The following is a 19141-nucleotide window of genomic DNA, read 5'->3' on the forward strand; positions in this document are numbered from 1 at the left end:
AAAATGAGATGATACCCAGAAATCAATAAATGGAGAACTGGACCATTTCAAAAATTTTATGAGTTGTTAGTTATCCTAACATAAGTCTAACTCCTGCCATGACATAGGGATAACTGCGGTCAGTTTTATCATCTGATATGGAAAATTCTATTTAATAAATACATTTTTTTTTTTTTGGCCAGGGCTGGGTTTGAACCCGCCACCTCCGGCATATGGGACCAGTGCCCTACCCCTTTGAGCCACAGGCACCGCCCTAATAAATATATTTTTAAAGCTCTCAAGTATGGCGGCGCCTATGGCTCAATGAGTAGGGTGCTAGCCCCATTTATGGAGGGTAGTGGATTCGAAACTGACCCTGGCCAAACTGCAACAAAAATATACCCAGGCGTTGTGGCAGGCACCTGTAGTCCCAGCTACTTGTGAGTCTGAGGCAAGAGAATCGCCTACTCCCAAGAAGTGGAGGTTGCTGTGAGCTGTGATGCCACAGCACTCTATGGAGCATGACAAAGTGAAACTCTCTTAAAAAAAAAAACATCTACTCTCCCCTATACCAACTAATTTTTTCGGACTCAGAACAAGCAACCAAGTTCAGGTAGAAAAAGAGACAGAAGTGATAAATTTCCTCTTAATGCCACTGGCCCGGCCCACTCTAGGAGTTTTATTCTTTGGGGGTTTTTGGATCAATTTTCTTTGACATTTACTTTAAAAGCTGTGGATCCTCCCTCCTAAACCTGATGATACTTTACAGGTATGCTTTAAAAAGGTGATTTAATGGTACTCGAGTTCCTGAGATTTATATGAAGAAAACTTATAACTATAAGCACCTTTTTTAAGTGCTAAGTAAAAGGTGAGGAGAGTTCCATTGTCTCTAGCTAATGCATATTTAGCAGACGCCCATACAGTGTTAGGCAGTAGGCATTGTTATGGGCATATGGTAATTAACAAACCAGGAGTGATCTCTGCCGTGGGAAAAGCAAGACAGAGAGCAAACAAACGCCAGACTGTCAGTAGCCTGAGGTCCAGTATTCGATCTTGTGCGCAGCTATATTTTGAGGGCCTGGCAATGCCTCGCGTATTGTGCATCATCAAAATTGTAAAAGAATACAAGTGAACACAGGGTGTTATAAGTCACAGTCCAACCTGGAGACCTGTTGATGATCCAACCTATATATTCAGATTTTCTGAGCCATCCATGCCATTCCTGCTAACTATAGCATTACTGCTGCTCTGAAAGCACAGAGGCATGGGAATATTATTCAGTTTTAGAACTGACAGTCCTCATAGAAAGATTAGTATTTAAGTAGGTAAGGTAACTTTCAAGGGGAACTACTGCCATATTTGTGTGCCCAGGTATTCAATTTACAGGGCCAGTGACCTGCAGCAAAGCAATTTATTGGGAGGGGATAGAAATATTGGAAAGATCATCCAGAACAAAGAATCCAGAACTGGAAATGGAATCCTGGTTCTAATTTTAAAACAGGATCAAGCATCCCATAATAAAATATCCTTCTCTGTTTCAATTGCCAGAATGGTAGAAAGATATTAACTAGGAACCAGAATTCATTCATATATACATATGATGATTATGCATTTTGTTTCTCCCGTTCTAGAACATCAGAACTCTCAATGGGTAACCAAGGAGACAGCCAAAGCAAGAACAATTTTATCACTGTAATGCATTAATTCAGAGTTATTCACCAATTCAACTCAATATTCTAACTTTTTCTCTGAAATGAACTGTTGTATGTTTTAGTCTGTTTTTTAAAAATATGACATGCAAAGTAACAGCCGCATACATTTTAATATAGTTTCCAATCCCCCGTGGACAAACAGTCACACTTTAGTGCCACTTAAACGAAGAATAACCATTCATCTGTAACATACAGATCCAGAAGGCTCTGGATTTTCATTTTAAAGTGGTTAATTACCTGCATAAAGAGAGAAATAAAACAAGGAGTCCAAGCCAAGTTCATGAGGGTTTGAAATTACTTTTCTTTTTCTAAATGAGTAAGAAAGACTCAATAGTGCAAGCTGTTGTGCGGGCATCAGCCAACTGTAGAAGAAAACATTCAAAAGAACAAGGGGATCATGAATTAAATTGAAATATATGAGGCAAGAACCCAAATCAAAAGGTGAAAGAAAAAGATGGTGTGTCCAGCCACAGGACAGTATAACATATTTGAAACAATCTAATCAGCAGTAAAGTGAAACCTTCACGTTAAGTATAGCAATGTGGCTGGTTTTGCAACCCAAGGTTATTTTTGAAGATTCCCTGACTCCAGTGACTCACAAACTTATGTTTCCAATATCCGTATTTATGAAAGTACTCAGAATCGCTCAAGGACCATACAAAACACAGTATTAATTCATGACCGGAAACATGAGAGTGAAAAAAAATTTTATATAAATCTAAATTTCCATTCTTAAGTAATTCGAGTTCAGCACAGTAATTTCCACGTTGGGTAGGAAAGAAAGCATATCAGAGTGGAAAAATGCAATGGGTTTAACCTTGAAACAAGGTGACTGCCACATAGTTGCTGAAGGAATTTACTTATTATCAGATAAAGATTTTACAGTATTTATTCCCGCTAGAGATATAAAATGGTGAATCAATCTGCAGTTCAAGATATTTATTTAAACCCAGAGGAGGAGGCTATGGCTTTAACTTTTGAAAACCAAAATAGAAATTAAAAAAAAAAATTAGCTGTAGTTTATCTTTAGACACCAGATTTAACATTAAACAATTAAAGCTAAATGCTATTTCTCCAGTTCTCCTCTTTTACGTTTCTGTAATTTACGTGAATATACTGTATGTAAAATAGGGGTTTCAAAAACGTTTATTTAGCAAGAAATGTTTAATGTTACATAGATATCAATATAACAATTTATTTAAGTGTATCATCTATTGATTAATTCACCTTTCTGTGCTTCCATGTATCCGTTTATCCTTCACAGTTTTTTCAGCCTACTGATATTAGTTATCCCCTGATTATCCTTGAAAATGCATGTGTATCCTTAGAAAAAAAATTCAGTTAGAGAAGAATGTTCTTTTTGCTCTTTTGTTTCTTTTGCTTTCTTTCTTTTTTTGAGAAAGAGTCTTGCTCTTTCATCTGCTCTAGAATGCTATGGCCTCAGCCTCACTCACAGGGACCTCAAACTCCATAGTTCAAATGATCCTTCTGCCTCAGCCTCCTGAGTAGCTGGGAGTATCCAGTATCACCATGCCTGGATAATTTTTTTCCATTTTTAGTAGAGTTGGGGTCTCGTTCTTGCTCAGTCTGGTCTCAAGCTCAAGAGATCCTCCCACCTTGGCCTCCCAGAGTGCTAGCAAAAATATTCTTTGTTTAGGTATAATCAGGACTCATAACACTTACCTCACATATCTTGTGGGCTTTCAAATGAAATTCTTCATTGAGAAATGACATTTTTTTCTGATCTAATTGTTCCCTTGCTTACTCTATCTAGCTTGAAACATTATGAAACAAAATTTATATTCTATTATAAAAATAATATATACACAAATTCACCCAGTGTAAACAGAGTGTCTAAACTAATCACACAATTAACAAACAGACAAACAGACACAAAACGCTTAATAAGTAAAGGATATCGTCATCTTTTCCACAAACTTATCAAGTTGATTTTCTACATGGGTGAATTTCTTGAGGTCACGTTCCAAGTTAACAATATGTTGTTCCATTACGTCAAGGTTGCTCTTGAGAATTTGAGCTGAAACTAAAGAACAATGTGCAAAACTTTTAGAATATTTTACCAGATATACCATAAAACAACCAAAAGAAGACAGTATCATGTAAAGTCTTTTTTTTTTTTAATGTGAAGAATAGTTATGTGAAGTCAGTTCACATTTTTCTGAATTACTGTTCATAAAAATTATATTCTCCATGAAATAAATGAAAATGTGTAATATAATTTACCAAATCATCATACTTAATATGGGAATGTCACCACTTTACTCGGCCATTAGTTCAAATGAATCCATTTCTATTTAAATTTATTGATGGAATTCCTAATATTTCATTCTTTAAAATCTAATTTGAAGATTAAAGAGAAACTAAGGTTCAAAGAGATTGTATCTCACTAATGCATGTTCTTGGCTCTATAAATGATTTAAAGTTAAAATATATAAAATGATCAAAAATTTTTTCATTGAAATAGCCTAATTTTATAAACCAATATCTATGGTAAAAAGTTCCCACCTTTAGTACTTTTCATGCACAGAGAGATGTGAAAAATAACTGTTGATACCCCAGCAACCACGTGTGTGTACGCATCCGCAAAACTTCAGCATGTCTTCAAACGTTATCATTAGTTGCTTTAATTACCCCTAACATTCTCTGAACTTTGTTTTTTTTTTTCTCTAATTGACAATGAATCATTTTACACATCATATTCAAACTGCTTTTACGTACATGCACGTGTTCAAGATCTCTCATGAGGCCTTCTTTCATGGGGTACTTTTGTTATTTTACAACTTGTAACCATTTTGCAGATACTCTATTAATGCATGACTGGCAATTATTTCTGAAGACAATTCTATCAATATCAACAGCGTTTGCCAGGATTCCAGTTGTCAAGACAAGGTGTTATAACTTCACACATAGCCTGTGTCCTTGCTTTTTAAATCCAGGTCTCTGAATCACTGTTTTTTTCATTAAAGGAGCATGAAACACAAAGAAAAATACTTCTTTTTTTTTTTTTAAATAAAGTTTGTCTTATTCTGAGATACATTGGCATTACAATGAAAAATTCAAGAGACTAGCAAAATCAACCTCCTGGCAAATTTCAGCCAAACAATTCTGATACAAATTCATCACATTGAGGACACACCTTTATAAATCAACGAGGAGAAAAAAATCAACCTTAAATGCACATGGAAGTTTAAAAGACTGAAAATCAAACATCAACACTAAAGACAATTTTTTTTTCTATTAATCTATCAGTTTAAATACCTCTGTTCACTTTCGTTCCATTTGTTTAGATCTGACAAGTTTGGGAATTATTCTTCATTGGAGAAGTCTAAGAGAGTTTTGTCTTGCCAAAAATTTGCTAGGGGTTCAGTAACCATTGCTTGCTTTATTTAAAGGATGAGATTGCTGCGGAGGATATCATTCTCTCTGACTTTAAGTTGAATTTTTTTTTTCACTTAGGTTTTATCAGGGTATTCTCCTTAATTATTTAGAAGGTTTCTCCGTCCCCTACTTGCTTGATTGAAAAGCTGAAGATTAAAAAGTGACTACTTATGTGTTTTAGGTTACATGAAGGTGATGGGGCTCAGAACACACTACCCCCCCAATATAGTGTCTTTGTATATTTATTTAAGCTGAGAGGATTTTAGAAATGACATCTATCAGTAGGACTTTTTGACCTTCCCCAGAGCAGGCCATAAAAGTCTCAGGTGAGAGGTAATTCCCCTGTACCCTGAGAAAAACGAGTATCCTTATCTCCAAAGAAAAAAGGACATAGAAATCTGAATAAACAAGCCTTGTTAAATTTACTCAAGTCTAGTAATTGACCTCATACTTTTATGTCTTCCTATTATAGTTTTCCACAACTCTTCATACTTCATCAAACCTACCACAGACGATGCTCAGATTTAGTTGGTCTTCATTTCCTTATGAAAGCTCCCCCACTCCTATGTCATGGAAAACTTAAATGAATTCATAATCATTTATCTTGTTAATCTGCTTTTTGTTGCAGGGGACCCAGCTAATGAAATTAAATTGGGTAGAAGGAAGAGTTACTTTCCTTACCCTAAAGAAGAAATAAACTTGTGCTAACATTCTGCAATAAACAAATGTGTTTAAAGGCCAGGTTTAGGATACAAAAGTAATCTCTCTACTAAAAAGGGAGTAATGACAATGACTTCATCTTCTGACAGTTTAATATAAAAATAGCCTAATGTAGTTGCCATGCATACAACAGTCTAGATATTTCAAATAACAAGAGAGAATATATTTTTAATCCAGTGAAATTGCTTTTGCCCTAAAGTTGAATTCTCAATAAATCAATATCTTTCTGAACATCTGTCCTCCCCAATTTTTCATTTCAAATTTCTAGTCCTCTATAAATCCCTCCAGTGCTCTACTCCAAAGTCTCTACCATTTCACATGCAGTTTTTGTTTGTTCAAGCGATCTCCCACATATCACCTTCTGCTTTGAATTAGAATTTATTTTTGGTCTCCTGAACATAAATACACAGGCTCCTTTATAAAACCTCAAGCTACTTAATGGTCAGATCCATATCTAATGCTCTGCTTTTCCCTCAGTACTTATCACTGTGCTTAACACATGGTATTCAACAAATGTTTATTGAATGATATGTATATTACAAAAAGTTTCAAAGTTAAATGTATGTCCACTTCGGTAACTGAAAGTGCAGGTAGAGGTTAGATATAATCATAATGATTCAAAGTTACTATGTCAATTATTACATGAGCATAGAAAGGAAGCAGGAAGTTAAACTCTGTTGAACAATATACAGAGGAAGGAGGGTTGCAGAAGATGCTTCAACAGGGAAGTGAGGAAATGGGATGGGGAGAGACAAAGGGTGCTTTTCCTTATTAGGTTCCTCTATTCTTCCCCTCTAATGAATCATTAATATGCCCACACAAAAGCGAATGAAATATTAGAGATGTAATAATCCAGGGATTATACCTTAGATAAAAATTTATGGTTGTATTAAACAAACAATACCATTGATAAAGTTTTTATCCTTAGAGAAATCGTGTTATCTTTGAGTTAAAGGTAACATTAAAAGAGATTTGGACCAGCCTCTCAAATTTGAAAAACTCAGTTCACACAGTATCAGTCTATGTCCCTGAAAAACACAGCCTAACATAGAGCTTATTCATTAAGGCCTCGCTGGGGTAAGGTTACGATGTAATCTCAGAGACATAGGAATGAGGGAAAAGGTAAGAAAGCAAATATAGGAGGGAAAATTCTGAAATTGGTCACAGCTTTACAAAAAATACAGCTGCTTGCTTAATATGTCAGGTTATCCCTATCAGAGCTGACGTGCTACTTATACAGTTGCACAGGGTCTCATGCTTAGAAGGGCTCTGCATAAAATTCTTTTTTTTTCTTTCTTTTGAGACAGAATCTCATTTTGTTGCCCTGGGTAGAGGTACTGTGGTGTCAGCTTAACTCACAGCAACCTTAAACTCCTGGGTTTAAACGATCCTCCTGCCTCAGCCTCCCCAGTGGCTGAGACCACAGGTGCCCACAACTACACCCAGTTAATTTTTTTGCATTTTTAGTAGAGACCAGGTCTCACTCTTGTTCAGGTTAGTCTTGAACTCTTGAGCTAAAGGGATCCTCCTGCCTCAGCCTCCCAGAGTGCTAGGATTACAGGTGTGAGCCACCAAGCTCAGCTTCCTTTTTTAAAATTCTTAAGTGCCAGGCATGGTAGCTCATGCCTATAATCCTAGCATTCTGGGAGGGAAGCCGAGGTGGGTGGATTGCTTGAGCTCAGGAGTTTGAGACCAGCCTGAGCAAGAGCAAGACCCTGTCTCTACCAAAATTAGAAAAATTAGCCAGGCATTGTGGGAGGCATTTACAGTCCTAGCTATCTGTAGTCTAGGCTACTTGGGAGGCTAAGGCAAGAGGATCTCTTGAGCCCATGAGTTTGATATTACTGTGAGTTGTGATGACACCATGGGACTCTACCCAGGGCAATAGAATGTGAAACTCTGTCTCAAAAATAAATTATTAATTTTTCAGTAAGGCCTGACATTTTCATTTTGCCTTCGGCCCTGCAAATTATATAGTTGGTTCTTGGTCTCCAGGCAAAACAAGTATAACTTTGAAGAGTTGGTTAGAAGAGAGAATGAGCAATTAGTTCACCTACTGGTGCCTCAGAATTTCCTGTTTCTTCACTGATGATATTCTGTTTGAGGGGTGTTAACTTCCCAGTCTGGCTGGGGAGCAAGTGGCCTGGACTTGGAGGTAGGAAGTGGCAAAGAAGGGGTGCCCAGTGAATCTAGGGTAGTGTATTACACTAAGTGTAATAGAGTATTGCCTATATTCTACACATTTTATTCCATTTTTGACAGTATTATCATTAGAAAAATTTTTATTTACTTATAATCAAAATCAGCCTACTTGAATTCTCAATTATTAGTACTAACTTTGCCTTCTACCAATGCTGATCAAGTCTCTCTACTTTACAGGAAAGGTATTAGTAATATCTTCTTAATTTATCTAGCCTATAAACACACAGTTTCTTCAAGTAGTTCTTTTATGGTATAAGAATTAGTCATTTCTTTCTTTCTTCTTTTTAAAAAAAAAAAAAATTTTTTTTTTTTTTTTTTTGACAAGGTCTTGCTGTGTCACCCAGGCTAGAGTACAGTGGTATTGATCATAGCTCACAGAAATTCCAAACTCCTGGGCTCAAACAATCTTCCTGCCTCAGCCTCCCAAGTAGCTGGGACTACAGGTGTATATGCCACCACACTGAGCTAATTCTTCTCTTTTCTGTAAAGTGGGGACTCTCACTATTTTTCTCAGGCTGGTCTCAAACGGCTGGCCCCAAGCAGTCCTTCTACTTTGGGATTACAGACATGAGCTACTGTGCCTGGCCATATTTCTTAATATCTTAGGTAATAAATAGCATTTATTGACTGAATGATTACTGTATACTACATATTATTCTAGGTAACTTACCAATTCTCACACAAATTCCATGAAGTATGTCCTGCTTTCAAGCAAGAGCATGATATAAGCAAAGTGTTATCTTGTCACAAATTATAAATGTAAAGCAGTGTCTCTACAACCTGGAAGGCCAGCATCTTGAATAATATCTGTACTCTTTATCACTCATTGGCACACAGGGATGTTACTTATATATGTAGCTATGGCAAAACTGAGTGTGGCAGGAATGGTTGTATGAGTCATAGAAACCTACGTTCTAATCTCAGCCAAATCAATTATTAGTTAGGTTGTCTTGAGCCAAGGACTTAGCTTCTCTGGGCTTTCATTTACTGCTTTGCAAAGTGAAGAAAATTATACCTTCCCTAAAGGGCAGTCATTTAAGTTAAATTAATTTATAATTATAAAGTAGTTACCATTATACTGTTACATAATAGGTAATCTATAAATATTCATTTTATATTTCACTATCCTTTCTCTACATCCTTCCTACCTTCCAACATGAAAATTCCTACTGTAAATATGCTACCAAGAATTAAACAATTTAGATGTTATCTAAGCAATTAAAAAAATGAAATAAAAAAAGAAGCAGTAGATATTGCAGACTTGGTACCCCCACTATGGCCCGACTTAATTTGATATTGGTCTTCTTTCTAATCAAGAGAAAGAAACTTAGATTGCCTTTTCTGTTTTTAGCTTTTACAGAGTACATGGAATTTTAGGTCTAAGAACTGATGACAATTACACTAATGAACAGCCAATTTGTTAGAGATATTAGCAAGTTCCAAATTTAAACAATATTTCTGGAAATTAAAATCTATGCAATAGTCTGTATTTCTCTGGAGACATTTAAAAGTTACTTATTTTGGCTTTCTAGACTTGTTTCAAAGATAGCAGACCCCTAAAAAGTGTTAGAAAAGAATTAATACTTGTTTATTGACTGATTACTTGTCTTGAATACATTTACTTCAATCTTAAGAGAGGCAACTAATGTTATGTTTATTTACCTTTTTAATTAGACCTTAGCCTACCTTAATTCTAATATTTCTTAGTGAGGAAGGGAGGGAAGGAGAGAGGGGGAGAGAGAGAGAGAGAGAGAGAGAGAGAGAGAGAAAGAAACAGACAGAGATTTTTACTAGAGGTGGCAGGGAGATGAGGGTACCTGAGCACCAAGAATATTTAAGTACCAGAGGGAATAAGAAATGCTTGTCTTCTGCATAGCCTTAGCCTCAGGGTATATTTTTCTGCTGTCATTGTATTAGTTCACTAATATAAATTAGAGAGTCTTTAATGACAGTGCAAACATTTTCTATCTGAGTAAATTCCCACTATAGGCATTTTCAATGACTGATTAGTCAGTCTGCTGGCACTTTAATTTTTTTCTCTCATTTCAGTTTTTTATATCTGCTACTGAATTACTGAATCTGAATTATAACACTAAAAATTTAAATTATAGCTATCGAGTGCTTTATTACAGCTTTCTTCCTTGTACTCCATAAATAACCTTTTAAGCTGAGTATACTCTCCTGAGTTGTATATATGAGGAACTTTGCCCACAAATCTTATTTATCTACTTGCTTCAAATGAAAAATATACATATACTTTTCTCCTGGTTTCAAGCAAATATATGATAGTGGCTTGATCTTCATTCACAACATTTTAAATGACAGATTTTCTCAAATTCATAATTTTAAGAAAAATACAGTACAGAATAAAATTTTAAGTTAGAGTTTGAATGGACAGACTCTTTGATTACATATTGCCTAGGAGAATGGATATGCATGTAGGGAAAAAAATAATCATAGTACTCTGGTGACATCCTCTAGACCACAGTCAGAATGTGCAATTTTATGTAAATATAAAAACCCTTTCAGGAACTAGTGGATTTTTTTCTGAATTAAATATTTCTATTAATTTTAACCATTGACAAAATAGAAGAGCATTTCTTACATCTCTGCTCTAAGAAAGGCCAAATAAAAATTTACTCTTGCAAGTCCATATGTGAAGCAGCCCAGACATGATTATAAGCACCCTGTAATTTTCCGTTAACTGAATATATTTAGTTGAAGAATTACTATCAGCTGAGTAGCACCCCATTAAAGTGACTCACCCAAAAAGCATATGTTAAAAAGAAAAGGAACATTACAAGCACACTGAACAATAGGCTCTGTTGTATTCTTTCTCCAGTCCATTTATAAATTAGTAGTTTCATTTTATATTAATGCCGTACATGGAAATGAAGCAAATGTGTTTACACAATAGCAATAGCAAAGTTCATCACTGAGCTTCTTTGGCCGTTCAAGAAAAAAAAAAAAAGGTAAATGACACCCAAATTAAAAAAATCCTTCATAAAAAAATGTTAGATAATGACTCATTCTTAGGGAAAAAAAAATGTTTGAGAGTCACCTTAACAGAAAACAACATTTAACTAGAATTCTTATTAAATAAAAATTTAAAAGATGCATCCCCAATATGCATTCAAAAGCACCATCATTTGCCTCTTTAACATGTGCCCTTGGGGATAAGGCACAGGTTTTTCTAAATTGGTTTCATAGTATGGCCTGAAGTGATGCTGATGGCAGAGGAACTTCAATAAGAAAACATGAAAACTACATTAGATGATTTAACTTTTAAAAACTTCACTAAGCACATTTCAGAGTCTGAGTTCACACATTTGTACAAGTTCTCAGCCTGTTAACAGTCTGAATGCATTTTTTTAAAAACAAAGAAATGGAGCCTTCTAACAAAAGGAAAATGAAAATGAGGAAGGAGGGCAAGTTTGAAACTAAATAATGATTGCAATTTAAAAAGTTCTGTAGCCTGACCACCAAGCCAACAGCAGTGGGCAGGCAAGCTGCCCATGAAGAATCCCAGTCCTTTCTCCTGCTGTCTCTTCTGCAACTGTTATTCTGCTTGCAGCAAATACTATGTGTGAATTTTCAAATCAAAGGCTAAAAAGCGACTGAAATCTCCTTTTCTTGTTGACAATCTTAGCTCAGGGCCAGGATTGAGATGTAACAAAGCAAGGCTGGATAAAGTCTTGTTGGGGTAGTTTGTTCTCATCATGAAGAATCTTAAAAAACTCATTTGTTTTCTTTGAAATAAAAGGCCTTCCACCCACCTGCAACTCAAACTGGAATAATTTTAAAGGGTCAAGTCTTATTGACTTGAAATGGGTCAATACTGAATTGTCCAGCCTAGAGTTTTATTTAAATGGCTGGAATGGCATTCTTCTCAATAAAAAAAACTTGTCAGAACCTTCAAATGCTGATAAATCCTTTATGACAACCCTATAGTAATGTCTTCACTTGTCAAATCTATGTAATGCATTCTTCTTTTACCTCGGAATTAGAATGCTAATGGTAAAAGTGAACACTGTCAAAGGGGCTACTTAATACAACAATAGAATGGCTTAGAGATAAGTTAGTAAAATTATGGAAAATAATGGCTATGGAAAACGCAGACTGACTAAAAGTAGAAAGAACAAAATCCTAGTTTAAGAAATCTGGATTGGTGGTGCCTGTAGCTCAGTCAGCAGGACACCAGGCCACATACACCAAGCATGGAGGATTCGAACCCAGCCCGGGCCAGCTAAAACAACAATGACAGCTACAACACCAACAAAGAAAATAGCCAGGCATTGTGGTGGGCACCTGTAGTTGCAGCTACTCAGGAAGCTGAGGCAAGAGAATCACTTAAGCCCAAGAGTTGGGGGTTGATGTGAGCTGTGATGCCATGGCACTCTACCCAGGGCGACAGCTTGAGACTCTGTCTCAAAAAAAAAAAAATCTGGAGTTAGAAGTTTGTAAAATTTGGAATTTTGAGTGTATGTTTATATGTGTGCTTAGTTTTGAATTATAATAATTGAATGAATATTACTGAAAAAAATCACAAAGAAAAAAGATGGAGAAAACTCTATTCAGTACTGTCAAAGTTCTGATAAATCAGATGTGATAAATGAGCAAAGTTTCTTTCCTACCAAGACAGCTAACTTTTCCTTAAATAAGCATTCACAAATGCTTTTATCTGAGCAATGACTTCATAATAACTTCACTAATATTCTTTGACTTCTGGTATATGACATTCCTTGTAAGGTATGAAAAGATCATATGGATTGGTAAACCATTTGTATAGATACTGTCTTTCACATGCTATTTGGTCAGAATTAAATACATGTAGTGTCTTCATAAAGCTACAATGCCATATTAAAACAATGTTAGCCTTCTTCAGCATTATTTTTGAGACCATGGGCAAATTTTTAAGAAACCATATTCCTGAATTCTTCGAGGAAATTAACAGGGCCATATGTAGATTCTTATACTTGACGGAGTTTTTCAACTAATGCATAAAGTCCAGAAGCATATGCATATACAAAGCCGTCAGTTTTCACCCAAACTGAATGCAGGTTGTCATGAGATCAGTGTTAGTGCTGAGGTCATAATGCTGGAGCCATTAGAGTCCATTCCACATTAGTGCTGCCTAGATGAGCAGTTATTCTCCTGGGTAGTGGGGTTATAGGTCAGACAAAAGATGCTTGGAATGATAAGTTAAGCCTCTGGTTGCATTTTCCTTATGCATAAATTGACTATGGATACAAACAGGGTTACTATATGCCAGAAATAAGGAGACTGGCAATGTAAACAGAAGCAATTACAGTCATATAGTTATATAATAATAATTTTCTAAATTCCTCATTACTGAAGTCAGTCCTTAAATAAAGCAGTTTTATTTATTTCTGGATATTATCATCTCATAAATCTATTTTACCTTGAGTATTTTTTTGGTAACCAAACAATGGACTACAAAAAAAGAGAGAGAAATGAGGTTTGAGAGGTAGACGGGGGTGAGGAGTTTAGGTTTCACCTTAAGCATGGTGGGAAAGCATTGAAAGGCTTTAAGCAGGAGAAGCTGATTAAATTTACACTTAAAAAATGTAACTCTGACCCCACATTCATGGGGAACCTGGTCTAAACTATTTGTAGATGACCCGCTTCTGAGTCGGGGTTTCGTACATAGCACAGCAGCTCCCTTGGGGCTGTGATCTATTGAACATGAGCCCTCGACAAAAGGGTTTGTAATAAGAGAAAAAGCAAAATAAGGAAACAGTATATATGTGTATATATATATATTTTTTTTTAAACACTAACTCTGGTAGCTATGAGAAAAATGGAGGTGGGGATAAAGATTGGAAATGGAAGACTGAACGATATAGCAAACTCATCTCTACAAAAAAATAGAAAAGTACGAGGTGTGGCAGCCCACACCCTTAGTCCCAACTACTCAGGAGGCTGAGACAGGAGGATCATTTGAGCTCAGGAGTTTGAGGTTGCTGTGAGCTAGGGTGATACCATGGCACTCTAGCCTGGGTAACAGCGCAAGACTGTGTCTCACTAAAAAAAAAGAAAAAAAAAAAGAAATGAGGAGAATAGGTAGGAAACAATTATTTTAGTCTTGATAGGAGATGATGGTGGCTTGGATTAGGGTAACCAAAGATGGCTGAAGTATGTATTTCAGAGGTAGAGCCGACTGGGCTTGAAATGCAGGGTGGCCATAAATTTCGTGTACAATTGCACAGGAAATTTATGGCCACCCTGTATAAGAGATAAAGAAGAAGGAAGTGTTAAGAATGATTCCTGGGTTTCTGGCATGAACAATAGAAATGGACAAGTTTGGAGAAGTTATCTGTGGGCAAAGATCAAAGGTTCAGCTTTGGACTTACTAAGTTCTAAAAGTTATAAACCATCCAAGCGGGAGCTCAGAAGTGAGTTCTGAACTAGGCACATGAAGTAGGAAGGTATTTGCATAGAGATTCCCCCAGAACATTGTTTCATGACTTTATGATGAGATAATTTAGTCCACAGTTAGTTTTCTGGCTGTATAAATTTAGGTAATAATTCTGTATCCCTGACTCATCCCATGTACCGACATTTCTAGATGTTGGTTAAGGTCATTTTCCTCAGGGCTATGCTTGTAATATTTTACTATTTTTCTCTTTACCCTGCTTTTCCAAGAGTTACTCTAAACCTGTGCAGGTAGCATGGATATTTCTATTAAGACTTCTTCCCCCCCAAGTCTTGATGTTATATTTTTCTTGAAACAAATGTTGCCAATAACAACCAGTAAACTAAGTGCATTTGGAGGTGGGGGGAGCTCATTAAATTAAAAAGCTGGGCTTGGCGCCTGTAGCTCAAGCAGTTAAGGCGCCAGCCACATACACCTAAGGTGGCGGGTTCGAATCCCGCCAAACAACAATAATGGCTGCAACGAAAAAATAGCCGGGCGTTGTGGCGGGCACCTGTGGTCCCAGCTACTTGGGAGGCTGAGGCAGGAGACTCGCTTGAGCCCAGGAGTTGGAGGTTCCTGTGAGCAGTGAAGCCATGGCCCTCTACCCAGGGGGATAGCTTGAGGCTCTGTCTCAAAAATAAATAAATAAATAAATAAATAAAATTAATTAATTAAAAAGCTGTAAATCATGAAAATATCTGCCAGAAGTTACCCTATGACAAAAAGAAAATTGAAAAACCTGATTATTTTTCATTCATAAGGCACACAACTGGCACATTAACAATGGTACAAAGAGGGAAGGATTATGGGTGGTTTAGCCAATAAAAGACAATGTATGTTTCATAATACTTTTTTTTTTTTTTTTCTGAGACAGAGTCTCACTATGTCACACTTGGCAGAGTGCCAGGGAATCACAGTTCACAGCAACCTCAAACTCATAGGCTTAAGAAATTCTCTTGCCTCAGCCTCCCAGTAGCTGGGACTACAAGGTGCCCACCACAATGCCCACCTATTTTTTTTGCTGTTGTAGTTGTCGTTGTTTAGCAGGTTCAGGCCAGGTTTGAACCTGCCAGCCCCGTTGTATGTGGCTGCCGCCCTAACCACTGAGCTACGGGCGCTGAACCACAGGCGTTGAGCCATAATACTCTTACTTTTAATTTTTATTATTATTTTTTGTTTCATCATTCTTTGGTCCCTTTCCGACTCGCTGTACTTGAGGTATTCAATAATAAGCATGTCTTCTTCGTTGTAGCTGTACAATCATTTTTTAGGTATATACATTTCTAGCTTTCAATATCGGTTGTTCTTCTTTTAACAGTAATCGCTAATTACTGAGTTCCTTGTAGGTGAACTGTTCTTTTAAGGCCCTGAGCAATGCTTACTTTTACTTTAATCCAAGTGGAACAATATAGAGTCATACTTTGGTATCTGAGGGGGATTGGTTCCAGGACCTCACAAAGTTATGAAAATCCCACGATGCTCAAGTCTCTGATCATTTTAAGTAAATAAAATGATGTCGTATTTGCATATCTATGTACATCTCGTATACTTAAATCAGCTTTGGATTACTTATAATAACAAATACAATGTAAAGGCTATGTAAACAGCTGTTATGTTGTATTGTTTAGGGAATAATGACAAGAAGAAAAAGTCTGTACATGTTCAGGAAAGAGGCATATTTCTTTTCAAATATTTTCAGTCCTTGGTTGGTTGAATCCCCAGATGTGGAACCTATGAATACAGAGGGCCAGCTGTAGTTACTGCTACTAGGATACATATTGAGTGGATGAGGCTGCCGCACACAGCTGCGTTTGTTCCCAAGTCAGTAATTCTGTTGCTGCACAGGATGTAATAAGCTTCAAGAAGCTCTCGCCTTTTCTTTTTCTTTTTAAAAATCTAACTCTCTATCACCTTCAAGAGGTCCATCATCACCCTTCTAATTATTTAGCAAGTCACAATTGCCACTGTAATCTCTAGCCTTTAACGTTCTAAAATAAAGGTTTTTACTATGGCACTGAGTTCTTTCTTCAAAAAATAAAATAAAGGTTTAACAGTTTTGAGTCATTTTACTCAAATTATTTTGCTAACTTATAAAGGATTTGAATATTTTCTGTGAGGCCAGTAATGGATAAGAAAACTCAAATCCATCCCAAAGAGATCATTCCTTTCAACCTGGAACAACTCAAAATTATTATTCATTACATGGGTCTATTAATCTTCCACCAGATGTGAAGGCATTATTTCAGCATCCAATATGGTTGACTGATTAAAAGGTACAGAATAATATTTTTAAAGACTTGACCACAGGACATTCCATCCACAGACACAGGACTAAATGTCATGCTGGTATTGTTTACTGACAAAACAGATATAGTGATGGGCATCACACGGATTTTTCCAAAACAGTTTTTCTCGTATCTGAAACTTGCCAACCAATGTAAAATATGTTTTGACATTAAAAAAAAACTGTATTCAACTGCAATTAACATTGATCTAGATAATGTAGTGAAACATACCTATTGGAGTATCCAGCACATAGAACGTGCTGACTAATGTCATTTGAACTTGAACAGGAATCCAAATGAACACTGTCTTACTAACAGTCCTCTTAGAAACATATGTCCAGGTTATTCAACAATAGTATTTTAAAATGTGGCTGCACAATATGCCAGATTTAGGTTTTAAAAATAAAACCTGGAGAATAACCCACATTACAAAGTCCCAAAGGGGCAGATTCTGGTAAGGGTGCAGAGAAAAGAGGAACACTTTGGCACTGTTGGGGGGACTGAAAACTAATATAGTTTCTCTTTGGAAAGGAGTATGGGGAATCCTCAAAGAGCTCAAAGTAGCTTTCTATTTGATCCTGTAATCCCATTACTAGGTATCCACCCACAAGAAAAAAAAAAGATTATTTTTTCATAAGGACATTCGCACTACTGTTCATGGCAGCTCAATTCACAGTTGCCAAGATGTGGCATCAACCCAAGTGCCCATCAACTCATGAATGGATTAATGAACTGTGGTATATTTATACATGGAATACTGTTCAGCCATAAAAAGTTGGAGATTTCTCATCTTTTATGTTTGCATGGATGGAGTTGGGTAATATTTTACTTAGTAAAGTACCACAACAATGGAAAACCAAGTATCCAATGTACTCACTACTAATATGAAACCAGTAAATGAACAAATGTACACCCACACAAGAGAAAAACACAATTAAACTCAAGTTGAAGGCAGGGGGAGGCGGGGGAAGAGGGGATTGGTGTGCCCCCACCTAACAGGCACAAAGTAAGGGTATATGGCACATCTCCTTGGACTTCACCTAACAAAAGCAAACAATGTAACCTAATCATCTGTACCTTCATACTAAATGGAAAAAAAAAAACAAACCTGATTTTGCCACTATAAGGCTTAACATCTTTTAAGTTATCCAGTACTGTGTTTCCCCCCAAATAAGACATTGTCTTCTATTTATTTTTTTCTCAAGAAGACACACTAGAGCTTATTTTCAGGGGATGTCTTATTTTTATTAAGTATAATACAACAATCTACATTTATTCAAACACAGTTAAGTCATCTTCTTCTGGAACCTGACAGGGGGAGCAGACCTTGGTGGTGGGGCTGGTGCTAGTGATGCGTGAACTCCTTTCCCCTAGCCGGTCACGTGTGGAATAGGATGCCTGTGACTGCAATTACCACACGTGCACCCGTGCAAGTGGCAACGGCTTGGAGAAAGGAGCTGTGACAGATAAAAGGTATTCCAGTCTTCCTTAACGTTCTGCCCGAAATGCATAATAAGACCATCACTAGGTCTTATTATCGGGGTAGGGCTTATATTTAACAAATGCATAGAAATCCTGCTAGGGCTTATTTTTTGGGTAAGTCTTATTTTTGGGGAAACACAGTAGTTTGCTCTGTTATGGTACAAAGGCCTTTTGAGTCAGACATACTTATTTTCAATTCTTTGTGAACGTTAGTTTCCCATTCTGTGAAATGAGAGAAATAAATGTAACATTATAAGATTATTAAGATGATTAAATGAAATAAATAGTTCCTGGCATATAAACTAGCATATTGCATAACTAGATACATGTTAGTCTTTGTGTTCCTGTTAGCTGCAGGATCAATATATAGGAGGCTCCTCAACACATGACTTCCATCTCTCTTTGATTTTTATTTAATGCCATTCTCCCACACCTACTCAATGCTTCTCAACTGCTATACTGAACCGCTATCTTCTTTCCTGTGCCCTTCCCTTGGTTTATATTCCTCTGCCTTGAACATTTTTCTCCTACTTCTGCCTTATGGGAATTCTTCGCTACTTTAGTTCAACATTTCTATGAAATTTTTCAAATCCTCTAGAAAATACAGTTATTCCATTCTCAATGTTCTCATAGTACTTTTGATTCTTATAGAATTTTTTTCACTTGTATTCTAATATTTATGTGACTACTTCTCTTGAGAGAATTTTATTTATGTATTTAACTTTTTAATTTTTATTTACTTTTTTTAAAGAAAGGGTCTTACTATGTTGCCCAGGCTGGAGTGAAGTGGCTATTCACACACATGATCATAGTGTAGTAGAGCATTGAAATCCTGGCCTTATGGCTCGGCGCCTGTGGCTCAAGCGGCTAAGGCGCCAGCCACATACACCTAAGGTGGCGGGTTCGAATCCCCAGCCCGGGCC

At 36.5% G+C, this 19141-nt stretch overlaps 1 protein-coding gene across 2 annotated transcripts in view; it reads right to left on the reverse strand.

Annotated features, from left to right (window-relative positions):
- The window catches only part of DIAPH2 (diaphanous related formin 2), a 909107-nt gene that overhangs the window by 329970 nt on the left and 559996 nt on the right, over nt 1-19141 (reverse strand). The window contains exon 23 of one of the 2 annotated variants that reach the window (XM_003799864.3): nt 3611-3735. In XM_003799864.3, coding sequence (XP_003799912.1) covers nt 3611-3735 — 125 coding nt within the window. Of the gene's footprint in view, nt 1-3531; nt 3736-19141 lie in introns of those variants that run through there. The other variant, XM_023519127.1, reaches the window with a different exon arrangement.

The sequence above is a fragment of the Otolemur garnettii genome, unplaced genomic scaffold (assembly GCF_000181295.1).
Source record: "Otolemur garnettii isolate 467f Iridium unplaced genomic scaffold, OtoGar3 scaffold00157, whole genome shotgun sequence".
In the NCBI taxonomy this organism is placed as follows: Eukaryota; Metazoa; Chordata; class Mammalia; order Primates; family Galagidae; genus Otolemur; species Otolemur garnettii.